Raw genomic sequence first — 27,238 nt, 5'->3', positions numbered from 1 at the left:
GCCTTTCTCCTTCACCTCTCCTTATAATTGTTTGTGGTGCCATCAGTTCTTGTTTGGCTGGCAAGCTAGAACATGAACAGCCAAGGGCAATGTAACACCAGAAGATGGCAAGCCTGCAGGAGCATGGGGACCCTCAGAGGGAGGGCACTTTGGGGGCTGAGGCACTTGCTAGCTCTTGCTTGGCTGGCAACAGGCTCAACTTGGACGTCTACACAGAAGGCTGCCTTCTGTTCCTCAGGCTGTTTGAGACACGAAGGGAAGAAGTGGAGCAGGTGGAATTCCTGAGACTGAGCTGCAATGAGCAGCTCATTGCTTCCACTCTCAGCATCATTCCTGCCCTGAAGGGCCTGAAATCTCTTGTACTCAAAGGTAACTGCATGGCTGTCATTTGTGGTCCATATATTTGTTCTCCTGGGTCTAAATACCATAGCAGTGTTGGAGGGATATTTTTGTCTTGATTTTTATTCTCAGAGTGTTGGAAGGGGGGAACACATCTCCACTTACATTTCACTCTTTGTCTCATCTCTTAGGGGCTACTTTGTCTTTCTGTTCAGAATAAAGTGGAGATGGTGATGTGATACTATTTTTAAGAATGGATATTTTAGAAACCTATGCCTGATGTTTTTGTAAAATGTGTAATTATGTATATACAGCCAACCATATACATTATTACAGTTTTAATGCATGTGCTGATTAACCTGTTCACAATGAATGTGATTTTTTAAAATTAGCTGTTTTGTGCAACTTTGGCTTCTTAGTTAACATCTGGTGGCTCTGTGGCTATGTTCTGCCTTATTTGGCTTTCATATAGGTCAGGCATAGGGAAAGTGTATATCTCCAGATGTTGTTGGACTGAAGTTCCCATCATCTCTCATCATGGGCTATACTGGTCAGGACACGTGGGAGGTTTCAAGTCTAATAAACTCAAGCTCACCACGCTTGGATGTAGATTAACTATAGCTTTAATTCTGAAATAAGACTGAGCCAGAAAGCAAAAAGTGGTCTTGGACATCTACTAATCATAGCGGTGTCAGATTCTTTTAAGCTTGAAAAACTTACTGAGGGATTTGGAGAGTTGTAGTCCAAAAAAGTAACTTTTCTGAGCTCTGCAATATCCTTTAGCTCTCTATGCTATATGCTGGTTAGTCTTCCATTTTGTTTTATAGGAAATACATTTCAATCCAATTATATTTGGGAGCATCCTTGTAGTGAAAATTCCCCTCCCTTCTTAACTGCATTTGCCCTCTTTGACAGGTGGACACACCAGGGATGAAACTGGAGCTTGCCAGAGAGGACTGCTGTCCTCCTTGCCGCAAGAGCTTGGAGAGTTAACCCAACTTGCCCACCTTGATCTCAGCTTCAACAGCTTTACTGCAATGCCCTCCTCTGTCACCAAGCTGGTCAGCCTCAGGGGTCTCTTGATCTGCCACAACAGCTTGCAGGAGCTACCGGAAAGCTTTGGCCAACTTACTGAGCTGATTTTCTTCTCAGCCATGAAGAACCAGCTCAGAGGTCTGCCACAAAGTATTGGGGAGCTGGCAGCTCTGCAAACCCTAGACCTTTCAACAAACATGCTGGAAACACTTCCAGAAGAGATTGGGAATCTTCAGAATTGTACAGAGCTGGATCTCTCAGGGAATCTGTTAACTGGAATCCCCAACTCTCTTGGTAAGATATTCATGAGTAACAGAAGTGGAGTAAATGCCTCCCTTGTTCTTGAGCTGCAGCTGATGTGGATAAATTATAAAACTAAAACTGCAATTCTAGATAAAGTGTGGCGATCAACATACGTCTCTGTAGTGAATCAAGGGGAGAAGGATGATCAGGAGGTATCCTTATTCATAATATTAAATAATGTAAAGTATTACAGCACAATTGCTCAAATCTCATTCAGTGTTTATATTTTGAAAGCTAGAGATTTCTCAATAATTAGAATTCGCAAGATACTTTCTGACTTGATCCCCTTAGATTTTTTGAGTATGCATTGATTATGGCTGGAGACTTAGGCCCGTTACATACGGGCTGAAAGTATGCGCTCTGTGCGTACAAAATGGCAGCGCCCATTCTACACGGGCGCCGCCATCTTGACGTAGCGGACGCATAGTGTCCGCACGTCGCACGGCAGAAGTGACGCTGTAAGTGCACAACTAGCGACTCGCGACGCCACTTCCGGGGCACAAAAAGAAGTGCCATTTTCAGGCTTCTTTTTGCTGCATCCAGGAACCGTGCGGTTTGACCGCTGTGGTTCCTGGACGCAGCAACCGGAGGCGCTGGCAGACTGCCGATTTCAGGCAGTCTGTAACGTGCCTTAGTTAGATTATGGAAGTGCTTATACTGCATTATTGTATATTTTCCTTTTTGTTTGTCTCTTGCTGTAACTTTCAATTTAAAACAAAGCTGTCGTCTTGAATACATGCTTAAGATTGTTCTATACAGCTGCAATTCTTTGTGCTCTCTCTAGGAAGTAAGTCTTGCTGAATTAAGATAGGATTACTTACATAATATGTTTGTTTATTCATTTGAACGTAATTAATAACAGATGTTTTCAACATGTTTTAAAATACCAATTTTAAAATTCGGCTCTTGCATTACAAACATTTTAAGACTCACAATGTCTACATCACATCAGTGCTTCTTAAATTTGGTGTGGGGACTGGTAGTTCATTTCCACAATGTGCCAGAGACCAGCACAGTATTTGTGCCTATTGGCTACAACTGTTTCTTGCTTTCCTGGAAACTTGTTGCAGACCAGTAGTCAATGGCTCATGGACTGGCAGTGGTCCAAGGACCAACACATTTTAGTAGATTTGTTCTAGTATTTAAAAATTAGGTTCCATTCTGTCTGTAATCCACAGCCCTACTTAAAAAGAATGGTTTGCATGGCGCTCGTTGAAAAGCCAATGTTGAAGTTCTGGTGAACCTCAAACAGGAATGAGTTCTACTTTTGAGTGGTCACCACAAAAAATTGTGCATGCTACTAGAGTAGCATGCACAAACAGGCCTCAGGTGGTCAGCACACTGTGTGTAACCAACATCTTAAAATGCCTGTGAGTGAATGTGGGTGCAAGACAAACCTGTGGGTGCTTCTGACCAGCATTCTCCACCAGATGTTCCTCATTTTATCTTGGCCCAAGAGCTGGGAGTGCTTCCCACAGCATGTCAAATGGAGAGATGGACAGTGTTGCCCCATTTCTGAAATACTTTAAAATAATGAGCTGAGCTTGGAAACATTACTACTTTGGACCAAAGTTCTTAGAGCCACCTAGACAAAATGGCTAGTGGCCTTCCTGACAAGGGAATTTGGGGTGTTGTAGTCCAAAAAAGTAATGTTTCCAAGCTCTGAAAGTGACAGCATGCAAATACAGTGGGGGGTTTTTCCTACTGGTACATTTCAGGGTGGGATCAATGGAAGGGCGAAAGTTGTATGTCTCTACCTGTATAAATAAAGACTGAGGAGGGATTGTATTATAAGGAATAGAGAACACGATAGGAAGGATGCCAGCATCCAGCTCCCTGTATCTATCTTGACTAAAGTATGGGTAGGTCATCTATCTACGAAATTGTATTAACTTAGTTTCTTTCTCAGTTTCATTACACTTCTCTCTGTTATTCCCCTTTCAAATTTACTGAGGTAGAAAACAACCAGTGTTCAAAGAGGGATTCTGAACCAAGGCTTCCCTTTCTTTTCTTTTTTTATTCTTTATTTATTATAAAACATAATCATTACATACATAACACACTTAAAACAATACAAAACATACAATCTAACAAGACATACTCCTTACATTTAAAACTCTACCTCTAACAGTAAAAACTACATGTTTAAAACAAATCTTCCTTATTTTTCAAGTTATACTGATATATTATAATATAAATTATTAGATTATCAAAATGAAAAACAGTTTTCTACATAATTTTAAACAAACCAAAATATTATCATATTTGTAATTTGGTGTTTTCCATTCCTGTACATCTATACATTTTGTAACTTTTTATCAGTCTAGACCAATTTTCCAGTTTTGTCAAGGCTTCCCTTTCTTAAAGCTTAACAGTGACAACTTAGTGAGCTACCGATGGAATAGCAAGAATATTTTCCTGCAGGGTTCTTGGACCACAAATTTCTCTAGTGTTTCCTCTTTCCTCTAGGACCTTTTAACCAAGTAAACTAACCACATCCATGATATGTTCACCACGCTTTATGGCTGGTGTCCTACTTCCACCAACTGTGTTTCTATACAATCATGTTGCATTTTCATTGTAAAGACAATAAACAGCGATACTGCTTATATGTACTGGACCTCTTTTGATCTGTTAGTGAACTTATGCCCGCAAAACATGCCCACAGAACAGAGTCTGTTTGTGCATAGTTCTTTAGAGTTTCTGTATAATGCCCACCCATCTACAGTGCCTGTAAATAAGCCAAAATACACTCTACAGTCATTGGATCTTAATAATGCAGCCAAAATTAAGCTTTTTTGTCTGTGGAATATAAAGTTCCAAAGGCTAAAGGAAAATTCTCCCCCCCCCCTTTTTTTTTTTTTGGAAGAGGATGGTGGTATCAATTATGATCCTAAATGCAAAGGAAGAGTAAGCCTGATTTCCCCCTTGGTTAATAAATTGCTATGTCCCTCATATACACTCCTTTTGGATAGTATAACCATTTCTTTATAGTAAGTGCAGTATATGTGATTTATTGTTATTGTTGTCTTCGAGTCAATCTTGATCCATGGCAACCCTGTGGATGAAACATTTCCAGGACACCCTGTCCTCCACTACTCTGCTTAGTTCCTGTACATTCATACCTGTGACCTCCTTAATAGAGTCCACCCATTTAGCATGTGAGCCTCATCCCTTTCTACTTTCCTTCACCTTTAGCTAATTAACAATAATTTAGCATTATTGTTTTTTTTCCAGTGAGTCATGCCTTCTCATGATATCTCAGAACTACAACAGCCTAAGTTTTGTCATCTTGGCTTCCAGGGATATTTCTGGTTTGATCTGCTCTAGGACCCATTTGTTTGTCTTTTTGGCTGTTCATGGAATCCTCAACACTCTTCTCCAGCAACACATCTCAGTGTGTGTGTGTGTGTATGATACACATTTATTATTATCACACGTTTCTGTAAAAAAATGGTATTCATGGTGGTTAACTGTAGAAGTCAAATAAAGAAAATACAGTATGATTGTAATGTATAAAGGCTCAAGTATTGCTTTTGTGTGTGATTGATGGCCACAGACCATCAAAGCACTATGCTTTTTTAAAAAGGGATTTGGTACTTGTGAATAGATACGAGATAAATTTATGCATTTGTATGTTACACACACTCTTCCCAAGAAAAAGTTGATCTCTCTCTTTTTTAAAAATCCTGTTCTGACTTGCAGCCAATTTGCAATCTCTGCGGCAGCTGCATCTTCACAGCAATCTCCTGGTGACAGTTCCTGCATCCCTTGCCCACCTTCCCAACTTGTCCAGGCTTGATCTGCAAAATAATAGGCTGCGTACCATCCCTCAAGAGATCCAGAGCTTGCCCTATGTGCATCTCCGTGGTAACCCATTAGGGGAACCCGAGGTGCCTCCGCAACCAGGTAATTGCTTTTATTCTGCTTGTTCTGTCTGTTGAACAGCTGTTTTTCACCTATAATGAGAGTCAGAAGTTGCTGAGTGATCTAATGTTTGGCTTGCAGGGGATGAGGTTCTGTTTTGTCCAGACTTTTTCATAGCTTAGAAGAATTATCATTTTGGACTGCATCTCCAGAATTCCCAAGTCAGCATGGTCAGGAGCCATTTCTGGGGAGAAATGTAGTCCAAAAAGTAACTTTTTCAAACTCTCTTCTTTCTAAAGAGTTTACAGTATAAAGGAGTGAATGGAAAAATCACTGATGGATTTTTTTAAAAAAAAATTCAATGTACAGGTCACTGTTATATTTCTCTGAGGATTATACAAGATAAAATTAATTTTAAAAAATCACTGCTCCAGTAAAATAGGAAATCGATAAAGCAGATAAATTAAAATATCTAAACAAACAATAATTTCAAAGACATTTCTAGGCATTAAAAATATTGTAGCAATAATCACAGTTAAATACAGAAAGCCAAACAAATAATTTAGCTATGCTAAAAATACAGCATAAGGCATAGATTACACTTTTTTTAAAAAAACTGAACTAAACTATTATAAAAGACCTAGGAAAATGAGAATGTGTTTTCCCTCTGTTGATTAAAAAGTAAGTGCTGAGCAGGAGTTTCTGGGGATGGTGCTCCACAGTGAGGAGGCCACTAGTGAAAAGTCCCTGTATGAAATCTGTATCTTAGAAGGCTCACTTCCACAGCCTTCAAATTCACCTTAAAGTACTAGGCACTGCTGAAAGCAAAGCACTGTAGGTAAGGATAAGAGAAGGATGCTGAGAAGGATAGATAGACATGCTTTAAATCCAAAACACATAGTTCTAGGAATGCAGCCTGTTTGAAGACTTACTGCATGTTTCTCCCTTAATCGAAAACATTGGATTTTGAACTATAATTTCCAGGGTCACAAAGTCAGCAAGGACACTGGCCATGGTGAGTCTGGGCTTTTTAGTTCAACCAATTTAATTTCTTAAGATCTTGTTGCATTGGGTGTCTTTGAAGGAAGTGGACCCATTTGCTTTGTGTATTCACTATCATTATTATAAACTAAAAATCACTGATAGCTAGGTGTGGTGGTGCTGGTGCTATTATTATTATTATTATTATTATTATTATTATTAAAAATTCTCATATAGTCATTACAAAACTTTGATGGATATTGTAGGAGATTTGGTTGATCATTCCACCACAGATAAAATACTACCTTGTGATCAGCCTGCGCTGCAAAACTAAGGCTGCATCCACGCTGCAGAAATAATCCAGTTCGACACCATTTTAACTGCTATGGCTCAATGCTATGGAATTCTGGGAATTCTAGTTTTATCAGACATGTAGCCTTCTCTATCAGAGAGCTCTGGTGCCATAACAAATTACAATCCCAGAATTCCATAGCATTGACCCATGACAGTTAAAGCAGTGTCAAACTGGATTATTTCTGCTGTGCAGATGTAGCCTAAGGCATATAAAGAAGCAGGAATGACTTTTTAGGTATATTGATATGTTCTAATAGGCTTTCTTTCTTCATTATAGAGAACTCGACCTCGGAAGAACTGCGAAGACTGTTTCTTGAAGATGATGAGGATAGGTATTTCATATAGTTCTTTTAGCCAATATCTTCATCTGTTTTACTGATCATGCCAACATGTCCTACTGAATTGCCTTTTGTATAAAAGTGACTTTGCATCTGGATTTCTTCTTTAAGCAAGCAATAATCAGGAGGTGGCATCCTCAGTTGATATACTGAAATAATTACCACCATGAGATTGCAAACAAGTCAAGCCTGATTTCAAAAGAGAAAAAGTGCTGCGGTTTCAAGGGCAAAGCTCATGCAAGAGAGTTAGTCTGGCACCACCAGATGTCATCCTCAGGTGGTGTCCCAGCTGCAGGGCTGGGCCCAACATGGACACTTACAGTTTGGCTGTCCTATTGAATATTTCTGGGCTTTGGAGCACAGGGACAGCCACCAAAACTGTTGAGAGTATTGATGTTCTGGCTTGCCAGTTGGCTTTTGTAGTGGTTCAGAAGCCACCATGATAGCAATCTTGGCTTCACTTGGAGCATCATCATTGCTGCTGTGGGCCTTGGAACACTAGCGCCAGCATCTCACCATGTTACCTTTTCAAATTACATACAGTAATTTGGTGTCTGGAGGCTTCCAAGGCAGTAGGACAGTGAATCCAGCAGGTCTGAGTCTGAAATTTAAAGGACCTATCTAAAGCACTGAACATATTTTGAGCATAGAATTCAACACCCTGAAAAGCTCCTTTAAACTTCAGACTAGAACCCAGAACAAAGTCACAATGCCACTGACATGAAGGCCATCAGCTGCTATTGACAGAAACCTCAGCCAGCATGGCCACAGGAATCTGAGAGCTGTAGCAAAAAAATAACATTTACACACTGACCAGTGCTACTACCTATTCACAGTCTACTAGGTAAAGTGGGGAAAGGCAGCAGATGGCATTGTGCTGAGGGAAGCTTTCAGACTTGAAGCCTGCAAGAGAAGAATAGGGAGGTGTAAATGGCAAGGATGAACCTAGTTTTAATTAGTTTCCCCAGTGCGTATTATCTGTTTCTGTGTTGAGAATCCATATAGGAGAGTTACCAAAGCTAGGATTACTTGAGAAGCGGGGCTGGGGATCTGTGGAAGCTAGAATCTGTTCAACTTTTGAGTCAGTACCTTTGGAGAAAACTGAATTACTCGATGTAGAATTCTGACTCTTTTTTATTTTTCAAGTCTTCCAACTCAAGTAAAAACTTTGGAAAAAATAGAGTTGTGGTGTTACAAAAGCATTGCTGCTTCTTTTTGTGTCTTCTAAGCTTTACAGTGACTCCTGATGGCTGCAGAGTTTCCCTGGCTTGCGGCATCCAACTTTCATTTCCCCAAGGTGCCACCACTACTTTGGTAACTATCCACTTCCAAAAATGCTTTCCTGATCCTCAATGGGTGAAGCTAAAGCACCATGATATCCTGCTGAGCAAAATCCTGGAACTGCAGCCTCATGGGATTCACTTTCAGAAGGTAGGAGCTCATGAAATCGGAAAGGGGTTCAAACTAGAACAGCCCCAAAAGTCTTGCAACTTGAATGCAAGTATGGAAAGAAAATTAGACTGGCCAACTAAAGTCGGTAGTGGTGCAAGTTTCACAGATTGCCTTTTGTGAGAGACATGAGACTGGCTGGGTTCCTCTGACAATAACCATTTGCTCTGTCACAACTGAGGTTTGATGTAAGTTTCATCAGAACTCAAAGCTCCAGGCCTATTTATAATGCTGGGGTTGAGAAGCAGAGCAGTGTTCATGAGCATGTGCAAAATGCTTAGAGTCAGGGGAGAGTGTTCATAAGCATGTGCAGAATATGTATCCTTTTTCACACACATACAGTCTGGTTGTGAAAAAAAGGAAGTGGATTCCCATTTGCAAATATAATCAATAAGAATATTAGACAATAATAAGTAGTTCCAAAAATTACACTGGGCCATTATGTGTTATTCGTTTATTTAAATGCATGCCCCCTCCTTTAGGTGAGGTGAGTAACAAAATAGATTATGAAATGAGCAAAATAAAATGTCATCATGTTTAAAAGCACACACACACACACATACCATTCATCCCTTGATCTTATGAAAACCAACTATGGTATTTCTGTGACACTCCTTAGCTCTTTTACTCTACTTGCTCTTGATGGTGTAAGCTGCCGTGTAATTGTCCTTCCTTTTTCATCATGGCTTTTCTGGTGCCTCTGAGAAGGTACAGTGGGAAATGCAGTAAGCACAGTTAACAATGTTAGCTTACTCCCCAAGACTTCTATGACAGCAGTGTGGCTTTGAAGTCTTTCTCTTGCTCCATATACCATGGAATACTGGTAGGGGTTTCTTCTCGCTGGTTAATTTGTGAAAACCATCTGTTCTGTTTCATGTTCTAGGAGGTGCAGGTCTGGATACCCTATGCTTCCCCTCAGAGCCTGAATGACCGTGAGATCATAATTCGAACCTTTAGTGGAGAAAAGTGGAGTGAACTAAGAACTAGAGTGAAACACAAAGGGAAAGTAAGCCTAGAAGCATTGTATCAGTTATGCTTGGTTGCTGTAGAAAAAAGAAAATTCCATGTTAGCAATTATTAGGAAAATAACTAAAAATCTCTGCCAGTCTGGGTAGTCTGGTTACACTTGGAATATTATGTATATTTCTTAACAGAGTTTGGAAAGGGTTGTGGGTTTGTGTGTGTGTGTGTGTGGGAGATTGTGACGATGCTGACTGGTAGGTTCTTGGAGTCCAAAAAAGTCATTCTTGTTTTTGATCACTATGCTTCAGAATTGATGTTGTAGAATTGGAAAAGGTGTATAAAAGGACCACCAATATGGTCAGAGGACTAGTGCAACCCCCCTCTGAGGAAAAGTTATGATGTGCGGGGGTTCAGCTTAGAGGAAAAGTGGGGAATAAAAAGAAACAGGACGGAGATGGTTGTTGCCTGAGGATGCTGATGTTATGATCCATTCAACTGATGTGCAGGGCATGAGTTTGCTGGAGCCTATTCCTGTAACTCATTATTGGCATGCTGTCTTTGTTAAGAGCACCTCTCACCGACAGTGCCAAAAAGTAAGCAAACTGGATTCCTTTGTATGCTTAAAGTGTTATCACAACTTAGAAAGGGTCTGTTCACTCTCCTACACCCTCTAACAGAAGCGTTTGGCCTGCTGCAGTGTTCCTCACTTTTCCTGGTTTGTGGTTGTCTCTCGCCTTGTGGAGAATGAATGCAGAGTTCCTCAGGAGGGGGCCCTGCTTTTCTCAACAGTGGATCCCAACATCAAAGTGACCTTCCCTCCTGGCGTGACTGAGGAGACTAGGACAGTGAAGCTCCAGGTATGAGAGCCATAGTGAAAAAGAAAATAGCATCCCAGAAACCCAATAGCCTGACAAAATAATTTTCTTAGGTTGGAGATACAGGTAAAGTCTGTTCAGGTCACAGTCATGTGTGCTTTAAAATTGTAAAGTCAAAAGACATGTCCTGAAAAAATGTCCTGACCTGCTCTTTGACCTGTAGAGTCATTAATCAAAGTCCTTGCCCTAGTGAGCCCACAGGACTGGCTTGTAAATCTTAATGCTGTTCCACGTCTTCCAGCACTTAACTCTGTTTTAAGAGTATGAGATAAAAAGTAATTGCTGGGCCTGATCCTCTTCAGAAGTTCTCCACATGTAGAATTTCACATCTGGCATTTCCATTGGGAACAGTATTTGGTTGCTGCTCCGGAATTATTCAACCATTAAGGAGATATGGTATTATACTTAGATATGGTATTGTACAGAGTGCTAGGAATAGGTGGCCAGGAGCCGCCTCTCTTCGCTGCGTAGCCACGCTGCAGCAACCAAATAGCGCGGTGTGGCTATGCAAAAAAGGACCTCTAAAAAGTGGCTCCTTTTTGCGTCGCTACTGCGCGGCTCCATCTGGAGGCTGCGCAGCAGTGACATCATCACTATGCACACCGTCTATTCGGCGCTGCGCAGTGAGGACACCCTTGTCATGTGCGAGGGGAGTGTGGACGGGGCGCCCCTCGCACGTGACGAGGGCATCCTTTGGGGCCCGTCTGTACAGGGCCTTAGTTAACAAAGATTGCATCCATACTTCAGAAATAATCCAACTTGACACCATTTTAACTGCCATGGCTCAGTACTATGGAATCCTGGGAACTGTCGTTTTTTAGCCTTCTCTGTCAGAGAATTCTGGAACCACAACAAACTACAGTTCCCATAATTTCATAACATTGAGCCATAGCAGTTAAAGTGATGTCAAACTGGATTATTTCTGCAGTGCAGATGCAGCCTTAAGAGAATTTGTTTGCAAATAAGGACTGAAGAAGAACTGCAAAATGGTTGAATAACTCCAGATTGCCATCTTAGTGTGTTTTCTAGGCTACATAGGATTCCTTCCACACAACTTTGTATGTGAAAGACTTTTTTGAAGACTCTTGAACAGCAATTTATTATCTTGTATTGCCATATGATACCAAGTTTGGGGATTTCTGTTATGTACATACAAGCTTGTAATATGGTTTTAAAAGTATAAAGTAAGTTCCATCAGAGTTGTTCCATTGTTATGTTATTTGGAATACTGTAATCGTGGTGGGTACTGATTTTTTTTTATTAGAGAATTAAAAGAACAGCAACCTGGACTCTACTTCTGAATCAGTAAGTGTCTCTTTTCGGGACCAAAATATTAAGAACGTTGGCTGGAATCCAGAGACCTTTCCTCATTACCATTTTTTACAATATCACATTATGTCAGTTTCCGAGTCTAATGAGTCATTTGCCACTCAGGATCAGCTTTGCATGGAATAGATGGCTGCTGTGGGAAGGAGAGATACGAACGGTCCATCCTTTTTCCCTCAACTTTTTCTTTATTTTCAGGTGTTGCCTGTCTCAGCAGAAGAGATCCAAGAGATCACAGAAGACTCTGAAACTGTTGCTAGCCCCCTGCTCTTCCTTTCCCAGAATTCCACAGTGGACTTCCTCCAGCCAGTTAAAATTCAGCTCCCACTGCCACCAGGGGTTACAGGTCAGTTTGTTTAGGGAGCTGAACAAACAAAATATGGTGTGATAGAAGCATTTTGTGTGTTGCGGCATCTGAATTTTACAGAACAATTAACTGGAAAACATATCAGTACAGTTAAATGCATGTTTGAGTCATAGAGTACAAATGCATGTTTGAGTAATCATGTGAATTTAGGAGGAGATTTGAGTTAAGTCCTTAAGGTTGAGCATTGTGCAAGTAGGTGCAGTACAGCTTTGACTTGCAGACTAATCATGGTGTTTACATTTGCTCAAACTACCCCTGTCTTTCCTAAATTTCACATATCCTATTAATAATATACTGGGACAAAAACATCACCCACCCTGATGCAATTATGAACTGGAAACAGTTCATCCTCAAAGTTGGCAGATAACAGCATCGTCTCTTTTGCTCTCAGGTCTAACCCTGGATTGTTCCAGGGTCCATCTGTTGCACGGGGACTGGAATGTTCAGAACTGGGATGATATCACAGATCAAGTGGTACTGGAGTTCACCCATCTATATGCTTTGTTTGAAGTCACACATTTCTCCTGGTGAGTTGATCCTTGAGAGCATGATCCATCTTCAGCAGTACTTACAGGATTGAGCTTCCTCTGATTCACACATCTACTGGGCAAGTGATCTTGTTATGAAAGGTTCTAGCTCTATCCTTGCCCCTTCAGCACACATATTTCATGGCGTAGCACAGATAACTGCATGAACCAATATCCAGTTCATCCTGTTGTTAACAACAAAAAAGGTTCCCTGCTGGATCAAACTAAAGGTCTATTTAGTACAGTAGCCCGTTCACAAAATACCCAACCAGTTGGTTATGGGAAGTCCACTAGCAGGACAAGTAATAGTAACCTGGAGCTGATACAGTGGAAGTAATATCCATCCATCCTGATTAGTAGCCAATGATGGTCCCATCCTCCATGCATTTATACAGTGCTGGCAGCCATCACTGTATCTTGTGGCAGTGAACTGTGGGTGAATTTAACAGTGGGCTCTGTGGAGAAATATTTCCTGTTAATTCTTTAGAATTCCCTATCATTCAGTGAGTGAGTGATCCTCTCCCCCTAATTCTATTCTTACAGTAAGGAAAGATATAATAGAGTTATATAAATTTATGAATGGTGTGGAGAAAGCGGAAGGGGGATTTTCCTTCCATTCCCCATCTATTTTCTCCACATGATCTATATATTTTATAACTCTATTATGTCTCTTCCTATGTACCTATTTTCAGGCTTAACACCTCAAAATATGGTACCCTTTCTTCGCAGAGGAACTGTTCCTGATTCTTAATCATTTATTTGGCCAGTCTTCTGCAGAGAAGTCAATACTTGCTCTCATAACAAGGGGCTGATGCCTGTTTGGTAGTCTTTTGTCTTAACTGGCCCTCCGTTGCACAGTGAGGATCACCAGTTTGTGAGCTAGGCCTAAGACTACAATCTAATTCTGTTGTTACTAATTTCATTTCCATGCATGTGGATGAGATATATATATATATATATATATAGGGTTATCAGTACACTGATGACACCCAAATAGCTTTCTCTATGTCTCCGACTGATGCAGTGACCGGGGATGGCATCTCTCCTCTCGTGGCCTGTCTGGAGTCGGTAATGGGCTGGATGAGGGAAAACAGACTCAGCCTGAATCCAGAGAAAACGGAAGTACTTGTGATAGGTTCCCCTGGTCCGGGAACGGCGGTGGTTCCACCTGTCCTAAACGGGATCACACTGACTGTGAAGGACTCGATACGCAGTTTGGGGGTGCTCCTTGACTCGTCGCTTCACCTTACATCTCAGGTGAATGCGACAGTCAGGAGCACCTGTTATCAGCTTCGGCTGATACGCCAGCTGCGTCCCTACCTGGGCCGGAGGGACCTTGAAACAATAGTATATCCATCTCGTTTGGATTTCTGCAATGCGCTCTACATGGGGCAGCCCTTGTATCATACCCAGAAGCTGCAATTAGTGCAGAATATGGCAGCACGACTGGTCACTGGTACAGCCAGGGCCAGTCATATAACACCGGTCCGTAAAGACCTACACTGGCTGCCTATTCACTTCCGGGCGCAATACAAGGTGTTGGTTGTTACCTATAAAGCCCTAAATGGCTTGGGCCCAGGGTACTTAGAGGACTGCCTCTCTCCGTACAATCTGCCCCGCACACTCAGATCAACCGGGCAGCAATTGCTAAGGGTTCCAGAGGCCAGATTAGTTGCTACTACTAGGAGGGCCTTTTCCATCTCGGCCCCCAGCCTCTGGAACGCGCTGCCCTTTGAGCTCCGCTCGGCCGCCTCCCTTACTCAGTTTAGGAAGGGGTTAAAAACATTCCTATTTGAGCAGGCTTACCCCTGACTCTTTGACCCCTGAAGTATTCTCTCCTCGCCCCCTTCGTCGGCATGTCAGCTGGCATGAGTGGTGGTTTTTATTGTGTTTCTGTGATTTTATACTGTTTATATTGACATATTGTTATATTGTTATTGTTATGTGGAATGTTGGAAACCGCCTTGGTCTTAGATAGGCGGTATACAAATAAAATTTTACTTACTTACTTACTTACTTACTTACAATATTCAGTGAAGGATGTTACTCTCTTATTTCTCTTTCTTAAATATACCAGATTCCATTGTTACCTGCAAGCCTGATTCAGTCAGATTAGCACATGTAGAGTACAGAGGGATCAACTGTGGGCTAGTTTATGTTTGTGGTAAAATAGCTCTGTGTGTGCTACACCATTAGGCACTCCAATCCAGTTTACCCTGTTATTTGTGTCACAATAAAAATATGGATTGAGTTGTACCTGTTGTTCAGGGTGAAGCACACATTCATTTCATTGCGAACCACCATAGATGTGCTCATTTCTCCACATCATATTAATTTTGAGACGTCAATTGTGGCTCTTAGTACTTGCATCTAAGTAGCAACAATCAGTGTTCTTTATTAGTTGCATCTTGTGCAAAGATCATAACTATTTGCATGTGTATTCAAGGATTAGATTTCTTATTGTTTATTTTCCTACAATATTAATACTTAATTTCTGCTGATTTTGGTAAACATGATTGCCTAGGTTGGGATGGGGAAGTCTTGTATTCTGCTCTTTTAGTATTTTTTTTTTCCTTTTGGCATAAAGGACTGTTCATGCCCCCCTATACTTGATATTCAGAAACAGAGGTTATACACTTATGGCTGTGATGTTTTCAAAGAACACTTACAATTACTTTGCAAAATGCTATTCTTTTTTCTAGGTACTGGTTATGGTGCACCACCAAATCCTATATCGGTGGCATTGCCAAAAAGGTCTACAAAAGGCTGCGCATGTACCAGGTGAACTTCATTGCTCTACAAAGGAAAAAGGATCCAGAACAAGTCTTACTGCAGTGTGTCCCAAAGCACAAGGTGAAATATTTGCTATCTTGATTGGGTGTGTGTGTGTGTGTGTGTGTGTGTGTGTGTGTGTATGTCTGTGTGTGTGTGTGTGTGTGTGTGTGTGAGAGAGAGAGAGAGAGAGCACAGCTTGTGTACATTTTGTTCCTGGATGCCACTTGTAATCAGTTTTGGAAGTGGTCAGGAATGTATCTATGAACCAGTACTTCATTTTAGCATAATTGACAGCAGCAAGTATGGTAGAGGGGATGAAATATCAAGTGATAAAGTTGACAAGTTGCTGTAAGTGTGTGCATATAAGAAAAAGAGAGAGTTGAATGGTGGTGATGAAGCTGAGATAGCTAGACCAGTTTAGGTGTTGGGTATGGCATTAGTTATCTGAAACCCCTACAGTTATAGCTACAGAAGGAGAACAGGTAGATTGCTTTCTTTGAATATTAGCAGGCCCTTTAGAATAATATTTCTCTCTCTTGGAAGCCTGGAGCCTCTTTCTGAAGGTGGGTAAGGAGTAACAAGATGAACTGGCATTGTGAGTAATCCTTTTGGAACTTCTCATAGGTTGATCCTGTTTTGAAAAAGCTGCAGGACAGATACCGGGGCCCTGAGCCATCTGATATAGTGGAGATGCTTGAAGGAGAGCAGTTCTTTGCAGCTTTTGAACGAGGCATCAGCATTGATGCAGGTAAAGTGCAATAGCGCTTGCTTGGTTATGCCACTGAAGTGGATGCAGATCTTGTGATCTCAAATCACCTGGTGCAAGAGTGCTTTGGGAGGGAAAATCCTTTGGTCCTGCACAGGGAGCACTGTATCTGAAACAAAGAGTGCCTCAGTATGCTATAAAGGGACTGCAGCAGACCCAGCGAAAATTGCTTGTCTGCTCAGCTTGAGGTGTGAGATTTTTGTGCACTGAAGCATCAATTGTTTTTCAAGGAACTATTTCCTAAATTTCTGGTTTGATGGTAAGGGAAAAATTCTTGTTCAGCCATTTTATTTGTATAGCTCATAACTGTTTTTTAATTCAAGTGCCTTTAGGGAACAGTAAATAAGGTTGGGCAATGCAAAGGAGGCTCTTCCTGACCACAGTGTTGTTCCTGGTGAGACTGGAATTTGATGTCATATCTCTTCCAGGATCCAGCTAAAATATTTGGGGGGGGGGGGTGTGTGCTTTCTGGAGGAAGAACAAAGGGACCTAAATCATCACACTTTTTTGCAGTTTGGGTGTTTGAATGTCTTAGCATGTTTTGGCTAAAAACTTGATTGATTTATGTAACTGGAGGGATGTAGGAGCTTTGCAGATAAGGGGTTTTGAGGGTCAAAAATTAGGGCCCCAGCAGCCACACTTTCCACACCCCTGTTATAGATGTTACTTGGATTGACTAGCTGCTGAGTTGACTGGCAAAATAGCTGCTACTTTCTAAACTTTCTGTAGCAAGTGTTACTTATGGTAATGTTGGGAAGAATTGTTTGGAGAGTTGATACCTATAAAAGAGGTTTCCTTCATACACCTATATGTGCACACCTTAATGCTATTTAGTCTTTATAGCCAATAGTTAAGTAGGATCTGATGCAACTGTTTTCTTAAATTTAACCCAGACCGTCCAGACTGCATTGATGGAAGGATTTCATTCAACTTTTTCTCACACCTGAAAAATCAAAAGGAAATTTATATCACTTCTGAGGTGGACAGGAAAAACACAGCTGTGAAAGGGCAGGTATACAATTTTATTCTTTTACCGTCAGAAAGTTTTCCATCAATATATTATCCCACAACATGTACCTTAATTAACTGATATATCCTTTACATTGTAGTGATAACAAAATTCAAACATTGAGTAATAACTTTATTGGTCGATGTATGATACCTTTATTGGCACAAAATACATTGTGCAACCTTTTGAAACTCCACTGGCTTCTTCATCAAGCTATAGATATTTAAAAATCATACAGGAAAAGAAAAACAACGATGGTAGAATCACAAGCCTACATATTGTATTAGATGTTTTTTCTCTTATAATTGTTGTTCTGGGGGGATCTCAGTGCAGGCAGAGGACACTCTTCTTCTTGGCCATGTGGGGACCAGGGACAAAGGGCAATAAAAGACAGGTAATAAAATTTCAACTCCATTAGCAACAGAAAAGTAACTTCCCTTGAGATCCAGGTTGTCCCTTCCCTGTGCCAAGTTAACTGCTCTTTTCATAGGCAGAGACCACTGAAATTCTCAAGATGTCCCTGTACTGTTACAGCTGGGAAAACTGTGTCATACCTTTCCCTCTGTCATAAGCCCTTGGGCAAAGAAGAGAAGGCTGGCCAACAGGAGCTCCCTGCTTCTACCCATATGCCACTTTCTCTGCCTTTCCTAGAGGAAAGTTGATATGAGCAACCCAAAGTAAAACTACTTTTCCCTTCCCTTGCTCTGGATAAGAAAAGAACCTCTGTGTTTGCCATATAGCCAAAAGCAACCTGAGGCTTAACAGAGAGTTTAAGAAAGTTTTATTCTAAGTTTTAAAAAAAAGAACAAGTTTTGGCATATGATATCATATCTTGGAAGAATCGTGGGTTGACATACAAATGGGTCAATACACTCATGCTCAGAAAGGTCCTAAAACAAGCAAGCCTGATGCCCCGTTTTTCTGTGTGCATATGTGTGTGAAAGGGGTTGCTAGTCCGATTTGCAAGCATTCCTCTTCTCCCCATTTAACACCACTTGCTTCTCTCCTCAGTTTGATCTGCAAGGCTTCTCTTCCCAGGGGGGAAAAACTCCCCATTTAACATCACTTGCTTCCCTCCCAAGTCCTATCTGTAAGTCTTCTCTTCCCAGGGAAGAACATCCCCATTAACACCATTTCCTTCTCTTCCGGTCTGATTTGCAAGGCTTCTCTTCCCAGGGAAAAAACTCCCCATTGAACACCAATTGCTTCACTTCTCAATCCGATGTTAAAACCTCTCTTCCTGCACCTGGGAGTCAGTGTTAGGTGGTCAGGAGAGGTCCAGAGAAGGAGGGACAGAAGTACTATTTCCCCCTTTCCATCCTTCATTATAGCCCCCTAGGTTTTACCCGTGACTTATCCACAGGTCATATCAAAATCCATGATTTTGACCCTGAATAATCCTTGACTTGTACATATACGGTACATTCCAAAGACATTTTGGAACAAACATTTAGCTAGGAAAACATAACAAAAATCTCTGATGACCCCTAATTAAATTAAAAATTACAAATTTTCCCCATTTTAATTTTTCCTAAGTGTGTCCCAGCTAATAAGCAAGGCTGTTTACCTTCTTCTCATTATGTTAGTACAATTCAAAAGAGATGTACCTTGATCCTATTTAAATAAGTCAGTTAATTGCTTATATCCCTTTTATTTCTTTGGATTAGTGATATGTGCAGAATATGTGGCATGTAGGAGTTGAGCATCAAAACCAGAATCTCAAATTCTTAAAAATGTGAATCCCTTGTAGATGCTTTGGACTACCGCTCCCTTCAGCTAAGATAGCCAGTGGTGAGGAACTCTGAAAGTAGGAGTCAAAAATCTTTGGAAGGCATCATGTTGGAAGAGGCTGGGATAGAGGTCAGGCCTCAAATGTATGGCTTTGGCTGGGCAGAGGGAGAGGATTAGTACAGAGCTTGCCAACCTTGGTTAACTGTCCAAAGGACCATAGCATTCTTTCTTAGCAGCTAGTGATTGGGTTTGTAGTTTGGTGTCTTTCATTACCTTACATGGATGTCCTGGCTGGAATGGGATGAAGTCCCAGAGCTTATGGTGAGCTTTTGTTTGCTGCCTAAGGCATCCACAGTGCACACTTTGTGATAAACCACTAGGGAGGGGGGACTACTTCTCGGATGATAGGGAGAAAATAATCATGTCTGAATATCAAAAAAATGGAGCTTGTTAGCCAGTGTGGCTGTTGTGCCCCTGTAAACATCTTCCTTGTGATGGGTTCTCTTTCTGAAGGTTTCCTTTTACCGTGGAGCTGTTCCAGAGAACATTCCAGAAGAGGTTAGCAAGAGGAGGAAAGGCCCAGATTCTCACTGGCTAGCTACCTTGCCAATCAAGTTACCTGTAAGTTTCCTATTTTATTTTATTCTTGTTTTAAGTTGCCCTGTTTCCCCCAAGGGGTGGCTGAACACAAGTGGAGAGATAGCTGTGGGAAGTAAGGTTGCCATTTCCGCCCTCTTTTACCCCCAGCCTGGCTCTGTTCATGTACAGCCTGACATAAAGAAACAAGACAGGCAGTGTTTTTCCAATCACATAATGCAGGGGAAATGGCTTGGATTGAAAGGTCTCTTGTAGAAATGTAAATGTAAAATGTCGCCACACCACAACCACACACATACTACCAATTCCTCCTAGCTTTTTGCTTGTTCCAAAGGGTCCCTTGACTCTCGTGAGTGGCTTTCTGAGGATGAAGCCATTGGTACATATTGAGCTGCTGTCGTGGGAAGAAGCCTTTTTTGTGTGACTGGAAATCCTTCTCTGGATCTAATCCTTTATCTGCTTATCTGCTGGATGTCAGGTTAGTCTTAAAGTCACAGAAATAAGGCTTGGAAGAAAGGCAGCAATCCTTATGGAACACTAATTCCATAGAATAAAATGGCTTTGGCAGTGTGAGAGATTGGATCAAATAGAATTCTAGCCAAAAATTTCTGTGAGGAAAGTGAGAAAATCCTTTTCTATTTTTTTTTAATCAGAAACAGAATGTATTCTTTTGAAAGCATGGGAACACTATAGATCTATACTGAGGCTGCATCCACACTGCAGAAATAATTCAGGTTGACCCCTCTTTAAGTGTCATAGCTCAGTGGTATGCAATCTGGGATTTGTAGTTTGTTGTGGCACCAGAGCTCTCTGACATAGAAGGCTAAATGTCTCACAAAACTGCAGTGTGGATGCAATCTGAGACAGTGATATATGTAGTATTATGTGTGAACTGTCTAGCATCCTCAGATAGATAAAATGGTTAATTAACAATGGCTTCACCACAGCCCCCACAATTTATAGTATTTGTTACAGAGCCATTAAGTGACACAGAAAGGATTACTCTTAAAGTTAAACTCATCTTCATTTTTCTGAGGCCTATAGGGTTGGTTCTTTCAGTATAATGATGTTCACTGGGATGCACACCTAAATCGAACACTGAAAGTGTAATTCCTTTAATTACTCAAACTTAACCATCCATCTGCTGTGTGTTAAACGGTCTGTGTTTGAAATTTCTCTTTTAATTGTTTCAAAACTTGATTATAGGATTGTTTTTAGTCTGTTTTGGGGGTTTTAAAGAGTGTTTTAATATGTTCTATCATTGTATTATATTAATTAGTATTTTTTTCATTGCCTTGGGAATCTTTCTGGGCTGGGAGGCAATACAGCAACACTTTAAATACATAAATATTTTGCAGCAGAGTGCTGGGAATCCTAACATATGTGAAGGAGATGTAGGGAGATAATGTAGTCCAGCCTTCCTCAACATGGTTCTCACACAAAGAACTACAACTACTATCATCTCTGACCATTGTCTGTTCTATCTGGGAATGATTGGAGTTGCAGTCCAAAACATCTGAATGGCATCAAGGTGGAGAACTGGTTTAAGCTATTTCATTTTAACTGACGATAAATAGACATATACACCTCATTTAGAGAAAGAGTCCTGAATTAAACATTTTTGCAAAACCTTTATTCAGACATTACAAGCATGCTTTAACCACAGCATGAGTAAACACCACCTGTTACTATATACAGACTTCTAGTTAAGAATCTTTATGATTTCTTTAACAGAAAATATATTGTCCATTAATTATTGACCATTAACTGATAAGAAAACCTTTTAAAGTACACCTTTGACCTTGAATGATTGACTAACAAACTTCTAATCATGTGACCATTTTAGTTTTACAGCCCAATATTACTCAAAAAACACCCTTTAATCTTTGGTGATAGGGTTTTAACTGGAAATTATCTAGACAACCTGAATATAAGTGGTATTAGTTACACAGTGTTCATTGTGAAATTGCTTTTGTCTTTATGTGTTTTCACTTTGATACAATCACTTTTTTAAAACAAAAAACTTATTAAGTTCTCCAAATTTATATCACCTGAATGCTTGACAGTTACTTGGGAATTTCAGCAGAATTGTATGTTCTGTTCTTTATTTGGAGATGCATAACACTAGTCTCATTAATAGCTACTATTATCAAGAATTCCACAAAAGCTAATATTCTCTTAAAATCTGGGCCAGTGAAAGCAAAAGATAAATATTCTCCCTGTTTTAATCTTCCTGTCTTCTATGATTTTTCTGGAACACCAGGCAGGGATTCTGCATATTCTTAGTCATACCCCAATTCCATAATTTCATGATAGCCAAAATGCTAACAACATAAAAACAGGGCTTTCCACAACCCAAATGCTATTTTGAAGGTATCTTTCACTCATTTAGCAGTAAATTTGGTCCCATACTGTTTAGTTAATATTGGCCTTAAGGGGAATAAGCCTGTATTTGCTACCTGAGAGTAGTTTTGAGTAGACACAGCACAAGACTAATGTTAAATCCAAATCTCTAAAGAATGGACTGTGGTAAACTGACATTAATCTTACTCTAAGTAATGAAGTAATAGTACCACTCTATTCTGAAGTGAGTCCAGAGGAGGGCTACTAATGGGGAATGGTCTGGAAACCATGCACTGTGAGGAGCAGCTTTAGGGAGCTGGGCATGTTTAGCCTGGAGAAGAGAAGGTTAAGGGGTGACATAATGACCATGTTTAAGTATGTCATATTGAAGATGGAGCAAGTTTGTTTTCTGATGCTCCAGAGATTATGACACAGAACAATGGAATCAAACTACAAACTGTTCATTCCCTCGGAGAGTGGTGAAGTTTCCTTCTTTGGAAGTTTTTAAACAGAGGTTGGATGGCTGTCTGTTGGGACCGGATGGCCTATGGTCTCTTCCAACTCTATGACTGTATGATTCTCCCAATGCAGTCCTTTGTGCTACCAAAACATGTGCTCCTGAACATATCCAATAGCACATGAGTGCTGCTGCTGGGTGGTGATGAGCTAGTCTCTTGCTTGCTTTGGGTTCTGAGCCAAGGTTGAACAACCATCCCTTGGAGCTGCTCTTCCAATGAATTTCCTGTTCAAACAGGAAAGCTGGACTAGATAATGTACTAGGACCCCACCAATTATTCTGTTCTTGTTCTTATTCTTAATCTTTGTTATTCTGCTTTTCCCTCCAAAACTGGGACTCAGAGGGGTTTACAATTTAAAAGAACAGTACAGTCATACCATTAATGACTGACATATCTTTCCTTCTGTTCTGTTTTGGCAGAAACTGAAATCTCAGGGGAATGGGCAACCTGCAACCCAAAACGACTTCTCTCTTCCCCCTCTGAATTTGGGAAATGCGGAAACTGGCTACCTCACACAGTCCAATCTACTTGGCATCGCAGGGCGCATAGGAGCTGATTGGCAAACTATAGGTTTACACCTGGGATTCTCCTATCAGCAGATTCAGCAGATTCAATACAATAACAGGTGGGAGAAGGAGCTATAGAAATGCATATAGGGAATGTGAGTTAGAGCAGTGCTAGTCAGAGTCATGGTATTCAGACTAGTGCCAGTCACCAAGCCATTGGCTGCCAGTCACTGTTGAGTTTCCAAGGAAGAAAAAAGTAGTTGTGGCCAATGGGCACAAATATGGTGCTGGTCCCTGGCACACTGGGGGAAAAGAATCACACTGATTTCCCCACATTAGATAGTCTGGCAAGCACTGAGTTAGAGCTCTCAGAATCCAGCTTCTCCTACCCCTTTCACTGTTACCTTTCTTGTTATCAGTATGGCTTGGGGGGAGGAATATTAATATTATCTAGGAACCCTATTCCATCCTGTACAGATTTAGTGCCTTTTGGGAGGTGGGAGATAGTGTTAGTCCCTGTTTTTATAAGCACAATCTCAATGTTTGTATCCCAAGATTTTTGCATTGAGTAAACTATTTATGTTTGATGATTTGGCAAGACTAGAGCAAAAATGAGACCACTGAGAAACAAGAGGCATGCTCTGGATAAACCTTGAAGGTCACAGAAGTACAAAAAAAAGTTTGTTGTGAACCACCACCACCAAATGAGTAAGAAATAGACCAATGAGAGCTGAGTAGGGTCAGTAACAAGGAATTGTTCTGTGCTTTTTGGGCCAGGGATGGGATGGAAAACAAGTTATATACAGTGGAGCTTCATATAGCTTTTGTATCGAGAAGAAGAACATGACTGATTGGAAGCACAAACAAGAACATTCCTGCTAGGAAGCGACAGAACAGTATCCTCTATCATTTAGTGCAGTGCAAATATATGTGCAGTACTTGTTCACATAGATTTCCTTGATTCTGTTTTTGCTCAGATTAAGTCAGAACTTCCATACGCTCACACACAGTCTCTATGAAGGATTGGGAAATATAAATATACATTTTGAATATTTGGGCAGTTGACAAGTTTATTGAAGGAGATAACCAGTGACTGGACTGTAAGGAGTTTTGAATGCAGAATCAGAACAAGAACAACTCAGGTTTTAGACCTCTATAAAATACACCATTGTGTCTCTTACGTTTTCCTCCCTCCAGCATAACTAGGAGTCCCTTGTTTTAAAAATCCAAGTACAGTTCCTCCAATGTTGCCATGTCAGCTATAAGAATCTGAAGTTTTATCATCGAGGCTGTTGTCCTCAGAGTCCTTTTTCCTCTTAGAGAAGGCATTTGATGAGACTGATGCAAAAATTAATGGCTGTTGCATATTCTGAAATCAGTTTTCCTATTTTTACTGTAATGAAAAATATATTCTATAATCTTAAGCTCTTCTTATGGTTATAAATATTGTAAGCTGATTGGTGGTATGGAAATATATGTACATATATTTACAATAAATTGAGACTTAACAGCGATCTGTGCTCAATGTCACTTAGCTTCTCCCCCATCTTTCCCTCCAGGGAAAACCTCAGTACTCAGATTCTGGATATGCTCTTCTCTTGGGCTCAGCAAAATGAAAAGAAGCCTGACAGTGTAGACCAGCTGATCCATGCCATGAAGGAGAGTGACCGCCAAGACATAGCTGATGAGATCATAGCCATCATTGCACTGGGAAAGGAAAAATACAGGGAGTCCATCCGGAGGGTGGGCCTGGACCAAGAAAGTAGCACTGAAGATTCAGCCATTGCCATGACGTAGCTACCAGCAAAAAGCCATCATAACCTTATTACCATTCTGTGCCATGGGCTTGCTAGAACCTCAGGAAGAACTGGCAATGTCAGCACATTCCTCACCATTCCAAGAGCATAGGCTACGGAGACCCTGATTCTAGCCCTTTGCCCTGGCTAACTGATGCCTGGATTTTGTCATGGTCCAAAATGTACCTTGCTCATGATGACTGGAAGTGAAGATATCCTGCTGGATCTGGAACAGAGACCATGAGCATCAGTAGAGCGGAGACTATGTAAACTCTTGTATCATTCATATATTTATTTCATTTGTAGCCCTACCCCTTAGGAAACTATCTAATTCTTGGATGTGTTGCAAATCCAAAGTGATGAAGGAAACAGGGTGGTTGACTCCACATCTTTGTGCCCTAGTGAGGCTTAGTTTGTTTTTTAGCACCAGAGACTTACATTTCTTTCTAATTAGCAGTAGGGAAACGATGTCCTATTTCGAGTTCAGATGTCTCTTGACCCTGATGTGATGAGATGTTGGAATCACCTTGTAAACATCTTTAATGATTTCACTCAATGCAGAAATATTGAAGCACAATTTTGAGCTCGTGGCACCACCATGCTGCTTTCATGCAGTGGTTTCCCAGGTTCATCTTTAGCTTGGAATGTTACTTTTTAAAAGTAACTAGTTAGAGATCTATCTGTGAAATAGTGTTATTGATGTGTGTGTGGTTTTTTTTAATGGTCAGTCTCCTTTCTTGATCAAAACAAAAACACAATCTTTTTTTAAAAAATCAAAATGCTATAAGACACTAACCTGTCATACAAAATCAGGCTAGTTAGCGAGAAAGCACATACCCTATAACTACAGTTGACCCTCCATATCCATGAATTTCACTATCCATGGCTTGAAAGTATTCCAAAAATAAATAAATTCCAAAAAAACAAACCTTGATTCTACCATTTTATATAAAGGACACCTTTTTACTATGCCACTGTGTTTAATGGGACTTGAGCATCCACGGATTTTGGCATCCACAGGAGGTCCTGGAACTAAACCTCAGAGGATACAAATAATAAAAATATTTGCAGTAGAGTAAAATCTCTCATTACATTACAGTCATAATATTATTTAGATAGACCTTAGGCATTTCACAAAAATGTGAAACAGTTTCTTGTTAACTGCCCTTCAGTCGATCTTGATTTATGACAACACCATGGGTGAAACATCTCCAAGACTCCCTGTCCTCAACTGCTCTGTTCAGATTCTGTCAGTTCAGGTCTGTGACCTCCCTAATTGAGTCTGCCCATCCGGCATGTGGCCTTCCTCTCTGCTGCCTTCTACCTTCTCTAGCATTATTATCTTTTCTGGTGAATCGTGCCTTCTTATGATGTGGGCAAAATATGACAGCCTCAGTTTTGTCATCTTGGCTTCTAGGGATTGTTCAGGTTTGATCTGTACTAGTACCCATTTGTTTGTCTTTTTGGCCATCCATAGTACCCTTAGCACTCTTCTCCAGCATCACACCTCAAATGAGTTTTTTCCTCCTATCACCTTTCTTCACTGTCCAGCTCTTACATCTGTACATGGTAATGGGGAATATAATGGCTTGGATGATTCTAACTTTAGTGTTCAGCAGTATATCTTTACACTTTAGGATCTTGTCTGGTTCTTTTTCATAGCTGCCCTTACCATTTCCCATTCCTAGTTTTCTTCTTATTTCTTGACTGCAGTCCCTTTTCTTCTCAGGGGTTGATCCAAGGTATGGGAACTCTTTCACTGTTTCTATTTTCTCATTATCTAGGTTGAACTTATGTAGAACCTCCATGATAATTATTTTTATTTTCTTTATGTTCAGCCGTAAGCTTACCTTTGCACTTTCTTCTTTTATCTCCCTTAGTCATTGTTCCAAGTCTGTGATGTTTTCTGCTAGTAGTATGGTATTATCCACATATCTTAGATTGTTGATATTCCTTACTTCTACCTTCACTCCTCCCTTTTCTGAGTCTAAATCTGCTCTTTGTATGATATTTTCTGCATACCATTTGAACAAGTAGGGTGATAGAATGCTCCCCTTGCCAACTGGGAACTATTTGGTTTCTCCATATTCTCTTCTAAAAGTAGTCTCTTGTCCTAAGTACAGGTTTTTCAGCAGGACTATCAAATGTAAAGGCACACCTCTTTCTTTAAGAACATTCCATAGCTCTTTGTGATCTATGTAGTCAAAAGGTTTGCTATAATCTATGAAACACATGCTGTTTCTTTTTTGGAATTCTTTGGTGCACTCCATTAGGCATCATATGTTTGCAGTGTGGTCCCTAGTGCCTCTTCCTTTTCTGAACCCTGTCTGCACCTCTGGGATTTCTGATTGGCATCTTTGCTGCAGAACTGTGAACATAATTGTGTGGGATATTAATGCTACAGCCCTATACTTGCTGCAGTCTTTTGTGTCTCCTTTTTTATGGATTGGGATGTATATTGATCTTTTCTGAT

The 27,238-nt window shown here is 40.6% G+C and overlaps 1 protein-coding gene across 3 annotated transcripts; it reads left to right on the top strand.

The window, feature by feature from the left end:
* On the top strand, positions 1 to 25,444 carry PIDD1 (p53-induced death domain protein 1). Of its 3 annotated transcripts, XM_089523431.1 has the most exons (15): positions 1 to 369; positions 1,255 to 1,668; positions 5,383 to 5,586; positions 7,157 to 7,211; positions 8,447 to 8,648; positions 9,550 to 9,672; positions 10,307 to 10,486; positions 12,029 to 12,176; positions 12,589 to 12,724; positions 15,427 to 15,577; positions 16,124 to 16,247; positions 17,159 to 17,277; positions 19,519 to 19,626; positions 22,883 to 23,088; positions 24,529 to 25,444. In XM_089523431.1, the coding sequence occupies exons 1-15, from the start codon at positions 105 to 107 to the stop codon at positions 24,764 to 24,766; spliced, it is 2,673 nt and encodes an 890-aa protein (XP_089379557.1). In that variant the 5' UTR covers positions 1 to 104; the 3' UTR covers positions 24,767 to 25,444. The 3 variants fall into 3 exon arrangements, with proteins under 3 accessions (XP_089379557.1, XP_089379558.1, XP_089379559.1); XM_089523432.1 differs by lacking the exon at positions 10,307 to 10,486; XM_089523433.1 differs by lacking the exon at positions 22,883 to 23,088 and having other exon boundaries at positions 24,529 to 24,632.
* Positions 25,445 to 27,238: the final 1,794 nt, after the last annotated feature.

Source organism: Sceloporus occidentalis, unplaced genomic scaffold (genome assembly GCF_023333645.1).
Source record: "Sceloporus occidentalis isolate IW3139 unplaced genomic scaffold, rSceOcc1.0.p SCAF_4, whole genome shotgun sequence".
NCBI classification, from domain to species: Eukaryota; Metazoa; Chordata; class Lepidosauria; order Squamata; family Phrynosomatidae; genus Sceloporus; species Sceloporus occidentalis.
Note: the sequence above shows the minus strand (reverse complement) of the source record. Positions and strands in the feature narration are given on the sequence as shown.